The 10,478-nt window shown below is 41.4% G+C and overlaps 1 protein-coding gene across 5 annotated transcripts in view; it reads left to right on the forward strand.

The window, feature by feature from the left end:
• Positions 1 to 10,478, forward strand: part of ARHGAP22 (Rho GTPase activating protein 22) — a 113,068-nt gene that overhangs the window by 13,989 nt on the left and 88,601 nt on the right. Inside the window, exon 1 of one of the 5 annotated variants that reach the window (XM_064269870.1) lies at positions 5,369 to 10,476. The exons of 2 other annotated variants lie outside the window; for them this stretch is intronic. Coding sequence is in view for 1 of the 3 variants with exons in the window: in XM_023547197.2 (XP_023402965.2) it covers positions 10,438 to 10,476 (39 nt within the window). In the remaining 2 variants the exon portion in view is untranslated. Of the gene's footprint in view, positions 1 to 5,368; positions 10,477 to 10,478 lie in introns of those variants that run through there. 2 more of the 5 variants (XM_023547197.2, XM_064269876.1) reach the window with 2 other exon arrangements.

A 10,478-nucleotide genomic window follows, 5' to 3' on the forward strand; every position in this document is an offset into this window, starting at 1 on the left:
ATATTGTCCCTATTTTTTCTTCCATGATCTTTATCGTTTTAGATTTTATATTTAGGTCTTGGATCCATTTGAGTTAGTTTTGTGCATGGAGTGAGGTATGGGTCTTGTTTAATTTTTTTGCAGATGGATATCCAGTTATGCCAGCACCATTTGTTAAAAAGACTGTTTTGGGGCCTTTGTCAAAAATCAACAGCTCCTATGTGGATGGATAAAATCAACAGCTCATATGTGGATGGATTTATGTCTGGATTCTCAATTCTGTTCTATTGGTCCAGGTATCTGTTTTTGTACCAGTACTACGCTGTTTTGACTACTGTGACGGTATAATAGGTTCTAAAATCAGGTAAAGTAAGGCCTCCCACTTTGTTCTTCCTTTTCAGTAATGCCTTATTTATCCGGGGCCTCTTTCCCTTCCATATGAAGTTGGCGATTTGTTTCTCCATCTCATTAAAGGATGTCGTTGGGATTTGGATCGGAATTGCATTAAATGTATAGATCGCTTTTGGTAGAATAGACATTTTTATAATGTTAAGTCTCCCTATCCACGAGCAAGGTATGTTCTTCCACTTATGTAATTCTCTTTTGGTTTCTTGCAGAAGTGTACTGTAGTTTTCTTTGTATAAGTCTTTTACATCTCTGGTAGGATTTATTCCTAAGTATTTTATCGTCTTGGGGGCTGCTGTAAATGGCATTGATTTGGTGATTTCCTCTTCGATATTCTTTTTGTTGGTGTAGAGGAATCCGACTGATTTTTGTATGTTTATCTTGTATCCTGATACTTTGCTGGACTCTTCTATTAGTTTCAGTAGTTTTCTTGAGGAGTCCTTAGGGTTTTCTGTGTATAAGATCATGTCATCTGCAAATAGAGATACTTCTTCTTTGCCAACCTGGATGTCCTTTGTTTCTTTATCTAGCCTAATTGCTCTGACTAGGACTTCCAGCGCCTTGTTGAATAAGAGTGGTGATAAAGGGCACCCTTGTCTCGTTCCCTATCTCAGTGGGAATGTTTTCATGCTCTCTCCATTTAGGGTGATGCTGGCTGTTGGCTTTGTATAAATGCCCTTTATTATGTTGAGGAATTTTCCTTCTATTCCTATTTTACTGAGTTTTTATCATGAATGAGTGAACTTTGTCAAATGTCTTTTCTGCATCAATTGATAAAATCATGGGATTCTGTCTTTTGTTTTATTTATGTGGTGGATTACATTAATTGTTTTTCTAATGTTGAACCATCCCTGCATACCTGATATGAATCCCACTTAGCCATGGTGAATTATTTTTTTGATGTGTTGTTGAATTCTTTTGGCTAGAATTTGGTTGAGGATTTTTACATCTACATTCATGAGGGATATAGGTCTATGATTTTCTTTTCTTGTGGTGTCTTTATCTGGTTTTGGTATCAGGGATATGGTGGCTTCATAGAATGAGTTTGGGAGTATTCCATCCTTTTCTATGCTCTGAAATACCTTTAGTAGTAGTGATGTTAACTCTACGCTGAAAGTTTGGTAGAACTCTGCAGTGAAGCTTTCCGGACCAGGGCTTTTTTTTTTGTTGGGAGTTTTTTGATTACCTTTTCAATTTTTCTTTTCTTATGGGTCTATTTAGTTGTTCTACCTCTGTTTGTGTTAGTTTAGGTAGGTAATGTGTTTCCAGGAATTCATCCATTTCTTCTAGGTTTTCAAATTTATTTGAGTACAGTTTTTCATAGTAATCTGATATGATTCTTTCAATTTCAGCTGGGTCTGTTATAATATTGCCCATCTCATTTCTTATTGGGGTTATTTGCTTCCTCTCTTGTTTTTCTTTTGTCATTTTGGCCAGTGGTTTATCAATTTTGTTGAGTTTTTTAAAAAACCAGCTTTTGGTTTTGTTAATTCAATTGTTTTTCTTTTTTCTATTTCATTGAGTTCAGCTCTAATTTTTATTATTTGTTTTCTTCTGGTGCCCGTGGGTTTCTTTTGTTGCTCTCTATTTGTTCACGTTGCAGTGATAATTCTTTGATTTTGGCCCTTTCTTCTTTTTGGATGTGTGCATTTATTGGTATAAATTGGGCTCTGAGCACCACTTTTGCTGTGTCCTGAAGGTTCTGATAGGAAGTGTTTTCATTCTCGTTGGATTCTCTGATTTTCTTCATTCCATCCTTAATGTCTTCTATAATCCAGTCTTTTTTGAGCAGGGTGTTGTTCAGTTTCCAAGTGTTTGATTTCCTTTCTGTGCTTTTTCTGTTATTGATTTCCAATTTTATGGCCTAATGGTTAGAGAAGATACTTTGTAATATTTCAGTGGCTTGGATTCTGCTAAGGCTTGCTTTATGACCTAATATGTGGTCTATTCTAGAGAATGTAACATGTGCACTACAAAAGAAAGTATAGTTGGTTGCTGTTGGGTGGAGTGTTCTGTACATGTCTACGAGGTCATGTTGGTTGATTGGGGCATTTAGATCTTCCGTGTCTTTATTGAGCTTCTTTCTGGATGTCCTGTCCTTCACTGAAAGTGGTGTGTTGAAGTCTCCTACTATTATTGTGGAGCTGTCTATCTCACTTTTCAATGCTGATAGAGTTTGTTTTATGTATCTTGCAGCCCTGTCATTGGGTGCATAAATATTTAATATGGTTATATCTTCTTGGTGTATTGTCCCTTTAATCATTATATAGTGTCCTTCCTTATCCTTTCTGATGGATTTAACTTTAAAGTCTATTTTGTCAAAAATTAATATTGCCACTTTTGCTGGTTTTGGATTGTTGTTTGCTTGATATATTTTTTCCCATCCTTTGAGTTTTAGTTTGTTTGTGTCTCTAAGTCTAAGGTATGTCTCTTGTAGGCAACATATAGACGGATATTGTTTTTTAATCCATTCTGCTCCTCTCTATCTCTTTATTGGTGCATTTAGTCCATTTACTTTCAGGGTAATTATGGATAGGTATGAATTTAGTGCTATCATTTTGATGTCTTTTTGTGTGTGTTGTTGACAGTTTCTTTTTCCCTCTTGATTTTATGTGCTGAGTAGATTTTCTTTATATATTTTCCTTTCCTCATATTTATTGTTGATTTTGTTTCTGCTGAGTCTGTATTTTTCCCTTGTATTTTATTTTGATGAGTAGGATAGTTTGTCTTCTTTGTGGTTACCTTATTATCTACCCCTATTTTTCTAAGTTGAACAGTACTTTTTATTTCTTTGTATCGCCGTATCTTCCTCTCCATATGGAAGGCGTATGATTATATTTCCTAGTCCCTTTTTATTATTTTAATGTTGTCTTCTTTTATATAATAACATCGCTGTCACCCTGTTTTGTGCTTTTTTTTTTATATATATATAATCTTGCTTTGTTTTTTTGGATTTCCCTGTCTGGGTTGACTTTTGGTTGCTCTGCCTAGTGTTCTAGTCTGGGGTTGATACCTGATATTATTGATTTTCTAACCAAAGAACTCCCTTTAATATTTCTTGTACTTTTAGTTTGGTTTTGACAAATTCCCTCAATTTGTGTTAATGTGGAAATGTCTTAATTTCACCTTCATATTTAAGAGACAGTTTTGATGAATATATGATTCTTGGTAGGCAATTTTTTCCTTCAGTTTTTTAAATATGTCATCCCATTGCCTTCTTGCCTGCATGGTTTCTGCTGAGTAGTCCGAGCTTATTCATACTGGCTCTCCTTTGTAGGTGACTTTTCGTTTATCCCTCACTGCTTTTATAATTCTCTCTTTATCTTAGGTTTTGGAAAGCTTGATTATAATATGCCTTGGTGACTTTCTTCTAAGATCTAGCTTGTATGGAGTTCGATGAGCATCTTGGATAGATATCTTCTCATCTTTCACAATATCAGGGAAGTTTTCTGCCAACAAATCTTCAACAGTTTTCTCTGTATTTTTTGTTATCCCTTCCTGTTCTGGTACTCCAATCACTCATAGGTATTTCTCTTGATAGAGTCCCACATGATTCTTAAGGTTTCTTCATTTTTTCAAATTCTTTTATCTGATTTTTCTTCGAATATATTAGCGCCAAGTGATTTATCTTTAAGTTCAGAAATTCTAGCTTCTACTTGCTCAGTTCTGCTCCTCTGACTTTCTACTGAGTTGTCTAATTCTGTAAATTTATTGTTAATCTTCTGAATTTCTGATTGCTGTCTGTCTATGGATTTTTCCAGCTTATTAAACTTTTCATTATGTTCCTGAATAATCTTTCTGAGTTCTTCAGTTGCTTTATCTGTGTGTTCCTTGGCTTGTTCTGCATATTGTCTCATCCTTCCTGATGTCTTGAAGGGTTCTGTATATTAAACTTTTGTATTCTGCATCTGGTAATTCCAGGAATGCACTTTCATCTAGAAGATCCCTGGATTCTTTGTTTTGAGAGCTTGTTGAGGTGATCGTGGTCTGTTTCTTTATGTGACTTGATATTGACTGTTGTCTCTGAGCCATCTGTAAGTTATTGTATTTAGTTTATGCTTGCTTACCGTGTCATAGGTGCTTGCTTTGTTTTGTTTTGGTATACCCCTATGGGTTGCTTGAGTGAGCTAGCTTGATTATTTTCACCTTTGGAGCTCTGGTGTCCTGTCCCCAGCTGGCTAGAGCTGTTATCAGGTATATCAGTCTTGGAGTCCATTCAGTTTTCTTGTATGAATTCAGCTCAGATTTCCACGAAGCTAATATCAAGTGTGTGATACAGGCTCTGTCGTACAGTCTTAGAGAGGTAGGGGTGATTGGCATATATACCAGTATCTTATTGCAGCAGGGGGTCATGCTCTGACCAAGGCAGGGGGCTGAGAACTGACCCCCAAGTGTCTCTGAGGAAAACGTGTTTCTGTTCCCTAGAGTGTGGTGGTAGGTGGGTTTTGCAGAGGGACCATGGGCACCCAAAGCTTGTGGTTGTAGGGACTGGGAGGTACCAGTTGTATTTGGACCCCTGTCGCGGGTGGCTGGGTGACTTGAGTGGAGCTACCAGTCCTTAGGTCCCTGACGTGGGTAGGTGAGGACCTTGCTTAACAGGCAAAGCAATGTCAAACGTCAAACACCCACTTCTCCACCGCACAGCTGAAATGGTTGGAGTTTGCCAACAAGGGCCTATTCTCCTGAAATAGGCCCACACAGGTCCATGCAGAAGGGAAAGGTTCTCAAGGTCCTCGTGGACAGTTTATGCCTGGACAGGAGCCGCTTCTATCCTGAGCTTCCCAGATTAATGGACCTAGCCAATTATCTTTTCCCGCCAATTGCAAGTTTTTTCCTTCCCCAAGGCCGGGAGGATGGCTCTAGGTGCTCACCAGGGTCTATCTCAGGCCCAGGGATTCATCTGCTAAAGCCGGTTTGGGGGCGGGGGAGGGGGTGGCGTGGTAAAATATACACAAGTACTTAGATTTTGCCAAGAGCACTGTTCTCCTCAGGTTCCAGAGGTGTGAGGCTGTGTGGCTGGCTGCTTCTCCCTGAGGAAACTGCGGCCGAACGCTAGGACCAGCCCACTGCTGCCGCTGCTCCGGGAATGGTGCCTGAGGGCTCCCCATGATTCAGGTCCCGGTAACTCCTCTCCACTTCTGAACAGCCTCTTCCTCCCCCTGCCCCTCAGTTCATTGTCTAAGCTTCCCTTTGATGCTCAGGGCTCCCAGCTTGTCACAAATATACTCGTTTCACTTGTTTTTTCGTGTCTTTGTGCTAAAGAGGGCTTGACAGAAGCATCTATCTATTCTGCCATCTTGGCTCCGCCTCCCTTTTGTCCATTTTTTAATTAGATTGTTTGTCTTTTTGTTGTTGAGATGTTGAAATTTTTTATATATTTTGGAGATTTGACCTTTATCAGATATGTCATTACTGAAGATTTTTTTCCCAATCTATAGGTTGTCTTCTTACTCTTTTGATAAAGTCTTTTGATGAGCATAAGTATTTAATTTTTAGGCAATCCCAGTTATCTAATTTGCCTTCTGTTGTTTTTGCATTTGTAGTTTTGTTTGATAATCTATTCCTGATAAAAGTTAGGTCCAATTGTTTTGTCTCTATGTTGTTTTCCAGGAACTTTATAGTTATAGCTTTAACATTTAGATCTTTTATCTATTTTGAGTTAGTTTTTGTGTGTGGTGTGAGGTATGGATCCTGTTTCATTTTTCTGCAAATGGATATCCAGTTTTGCCAGCACTATTTGTTAAAAGACTATTTCTTCTCCGTTGAATGGACTTTGACACTTTGTCCAAAATCAGTTGCCCATGGATGGATGGATTTATTTCTGGGTTCTCAAGTCTATTCCATTGGTCTCTGTGTCTGGCATTGAACCATTACCTGGCCATTTTGGTTACTGTGGTTGTATAGTATGTTTTGCAGTCAGGAAATGTGAGGCCTCCTACTTTATTTTTCTTCTTCAACATTATTTTGGCTATTTGGGGCTTCTTTCCTTTCCATATAAAGTTGGTGATTGGTTTTTCCATTTCAGTAAAGAAAGTTGTTGGAATTCGGATCGAGATTGCGTTGTGCCTATACTTCACTTTGGATAGTATTGACATTTTCACAACGTTAAATCTTCCAATCCGTGAGCATGGAATGTTCTTCTGTTTATATAGGTCTCTCTTAGTTTCTTTCAGTAGTGTTTCATAGTTTTCATTGTGCAGGTCTTTTACATCCCTGGTTAGGTTTATTTCTAGGTATTTTGTCATTTTGGGGGCTATAATAAATGGTATTGTTTTCTTATTTTTCCTTTTCAGAGTTCTCCTTGTTAGTGTAAAGGAGCCCAGCTGATTTTTGTGTGTTGGTCTTTTACCCTGCCACTTTACTGAATTCTTCTATTAGATCCAGTAGCTTTCTTTTGGAATCTCTGGAATTTTCTATGTATAGGATCCTGTCATCTGCAAATGTAGTTTTACTTCTTCCTTTCCAATTTGGATACCCCTGTATTTCCTTTTCTTACCTTATTGCTCTGACTAGGACTTCGAGTAAAATGTTGAATAAGAGTGTTGCTAATGGGTACCTTTGTCTCAAAGGAAAGGCTCTCAGTCTTTCTCCGTTGAGAATAATGTTGGCTGTTGGTTTTGCATATATGCCCTTAATTATGTTGAGGAATTTCTCTTCTATTTCTATTTTGCTGAGAGTTTTTATCAGAAAAGGATGCTTTTTCCACATTAATTGAGATGACCATGTGATTCTTTTCCTCTCTTTATTTATGTGGTGAATTACATTGATTGATTTTCTAACATTGAACCACGCTTGCATTCTTGGTATGAATCTCACTTGGTTATGATGTGTGATTTTCTTAATGTGTTGTTGAATTCTGTTTGCTAGAATTTTGTTCAGAGTTTTTGCATCTATATTCATGAGGAATATTGGCATGTAATTTTCATTTTTTGTGACACTGTTACCAGGTTTTGGTATCAGTATTATGCTGGGTCCATAGAATGAGTTAGGAAGTATTCCTTCCTTTTCTGCACTTTGGAGGAGTTTGAGTAGAATTGGTGTCAACTCCTCTCTAAGTGCTTGGAAAAATTCCCCAGTGAAGCTATCTGGACTGGTACATTTTTTTGTTGGCAGTTTTTGGGTGCCATCTTCAGCCTCTTCTTTTATTATGGGTCTGTTTAGATTTTCCACCTCTATTTGTGTTAGTTTAGGTAGGTAGTATATTCCACTGGTTGTTTTTGACAAATGCCTTGGATATAGGGCTGCTCCCCATGACCACACATATACACACAGAGCAAACTGTGAGTCAAGTCAAATAATGAAAATGCCCTGCAAATGTGACTTTTTCAGGGAGCTGCAAGTAGGTCACATGGTGAGAGTGCCCTGGGATGGGACTTTTTGAGAAGCTGATTCATACCAAGGTGTTTGGGCAGGTAGTTAGATCTTCTCTGGATAGGCCCTGCCCTCTTACCTACACTTTACTGAGATGCTAAGTGGTGACTGGGGAGCCAGTTAAGGTACCTGAGGGCTTGGTCTAAGGAGGTAGTGTGATGTTGGGGAGGCAATGAATCTGGAAGTAGACAGACTTGGTTCTGAATTCTGTATCTGTCACCTACTGTCTGTCAGCCCCGGGTGCTTTGTCTATAAAAGCAAGTACCTACAACCTCAGCAGGTTGTATAGGGGAGAACTGAATTGGCCTCTGTATGTACAGAAAGTCCTTGGGTGGCACAAATGGTTTACACTTGACTCTTAACCAAAATGTTGGTGGGTCTAACCCAGCCAGCTCGCCGTGTAAGACATGGCCTGACAGTCTGGCTCTGTAAAGACTACAATCAATACAACCCCGTGGAGCACTTTTACTTTGTAACACTTGGGGTTGCCATGAGTCAGAATTGACTGGGCAGCAGCAGGTATGAAAATACCCTATAATGGTAATGGTTATCATTAAGATTGAGGCTTAAGAAAAAAAAAAAAAGACCCTAAAAAATGATAATGCCAGTGTTTTGTTGTAATAAAGAAAATAATATCATTCATAACATACATAATACTATTATGTCCCAGGCTCTTTTCTAAGCACTTTATAAAATCATTTAATTCTCACAGCAACCCTTAAGTGGATTCTATTATTAGACTCATTTTAGAGATAAGGAAACTGAGGCACAAAGAGATTAAGCGCCCTGCCCAAGGCCACTCTGGGCTGGAGTACAAATGTGGGCTGCCTAGCACCAGTCTGCACCCCCGAACCTCAGCTCTGTGTTTATTTTAATAAGCTTGAAACTGGGCTTGACTTTGACAGATAGCAGTGGAGAACACAAAAGGAGAGAGTAAGAATGAAAGCAGCATGTGCCCTTTACTAATGAGACCTGAAACAGAAAGATATGACACCCCCTAGCCCCATCCACGTCACTTGCGGACATGCTAACCCAGCATCTCAGCACAACGAAAGTAGTAAGGAGAAGCCGCCTCGTGGCAGCTTCTCCTTTGTGGCTTGAGCAGGTCAGGTTCCTCTCTGGGGATCAGTCACGCATAGGATCTGCTTCCATCCCAACTCCTCTGGGGGCAGGGTGCTCCCTCCGAGCCTGCTCAGGCTCCCACAGGGACTGAGGGCTAATGGGGGTGCCAGTCTACGTCAGCTCTGTGGAGTCAGCACCCCAAACCAATACCCAGAAGCTGGCAGCCCAGCCATGGGGGAGGGAATGCTTACTAACTTGGACCCCACCTTGGCACACCAGGAGTACAGAGCAGGCGCCCCTGGGGTTAGCTCAGTCTTTATGACTTCCCAGACCCTGCCACAGTCAGTGTTGTCACAGTGGCCACTGTCCCTTGGGACAGTCCCTGCTGGTGCAGAGCACAAGTTGTGGATTAGGGGCTGGCATGGCCTCCTGCCCATGTTCCTCAGCCACGACCAGCCCCAGCTTTCCCAGCCTCCCAAAGGCAGGGCCTGGCCCCCCAGCAGGGTCTCAAAGACCTCCCTAAAGGTCTGCATGCGTGGCGGACATTCTGATGGCGCTCACCAGGACAGCTGAGAGGTACTAAGCACCGAAATGCTTCTATCTCTGTCAGAAAACTGTTACTGTCCCCGACTCCTAGGGACCCCTCAGACCTTCCCATTGTCTAGCTGTGGAAGGGGTCTTGGCTGGCCCAGCAGGACCACCTAGGTCCAGCTGTGAATTTATGGCCAATCCCATTCTGGTTGGTCTTGGTCCCAGCAGAACCACTGTTAAGCATTTGAAACAGTACCCAGTCTGCCTCAATGACTTCTGGAGGCAGAGGGCCCAGAACTCCAGAACTCTGGGGTAAGGAGCAATCTTTGAAATGAGCCCGTTTCTACCTCCTTACTTTGCAGGCAAGTGTCACTTTCCAAGGGCACACGTGTGGACAGAGGCAAGGGCTTCTTGTGAAGAGTTTTACAGCCTTGGAGTCTGGCCGCCCGGCTGGAATCCTGACTCCACCACTTCCTGCTGCCATGCCCTGGAGAGTGCGCTCCTGGGCTCACAGGGCTGTGTATACACAGCTCAGTGAGCACGCCTGTGGAGCTGCTGAGATGCACCGAGAAAAAAGCGTGGAAGGAAAGGACCGGTGTAGGATGAGTGTTCCACCAACACCATTTCCCCACAACTGCTGGGATTCCTGGGGTCCTTTGGGGATACCAGCCTCTTCAAACTGAGTGAGACCCTGGCAGCTGTGTCCCGAGCTGCCTGCAAACATGCCACTACCCACCCCATCCCAGTCCAGTTTTGGGAACAAACGAGCTCTTTCCCAGGGAAGAATGCCCAGGGTAGGGTTAAGAGAGTGTCCACCTCAAATTCTGAGTCTATCTTGATAATGATAGAGTCATGGGCACAGAGCTGGGAGGTCTTTGGAAATCCCCTAGCCTGACTATTAATTTCCACACAAGTTTTTTGAACAGCCCAAAGGGAGGAAGTGACTTAGCTAGGGTCACACAGCTGGGGCTCCCCCCATGGACTCTTGAGTCTGGGCCACGGTGCTCTTGGCCCTGATCCAGGCTGTCTGACTTGCCCTAGTACTTGTTCAGTCCCCGTGAATTGAGAGCACACTCTCCGGACTCCAGAATGTTCACTGGGGCAGGACTGGGGTGTGGAGTACTTAGGGT

Source organism: Loxodonta africana, chromosome 16, assembly GCF_030014295.1.
Source record: "Loxodonta africana isolate mLoxAfr1 chromosome 16, mLoxAfr1.hap2, whole genome shotgun sequence".
Taxonomy (NCBI): domain Eukaryota; kingdom Metazoa; phylum Chordata; class Mammalia; order Proboscidea; family Elephantidae; genus Loxodonta; species Loxodonta africana.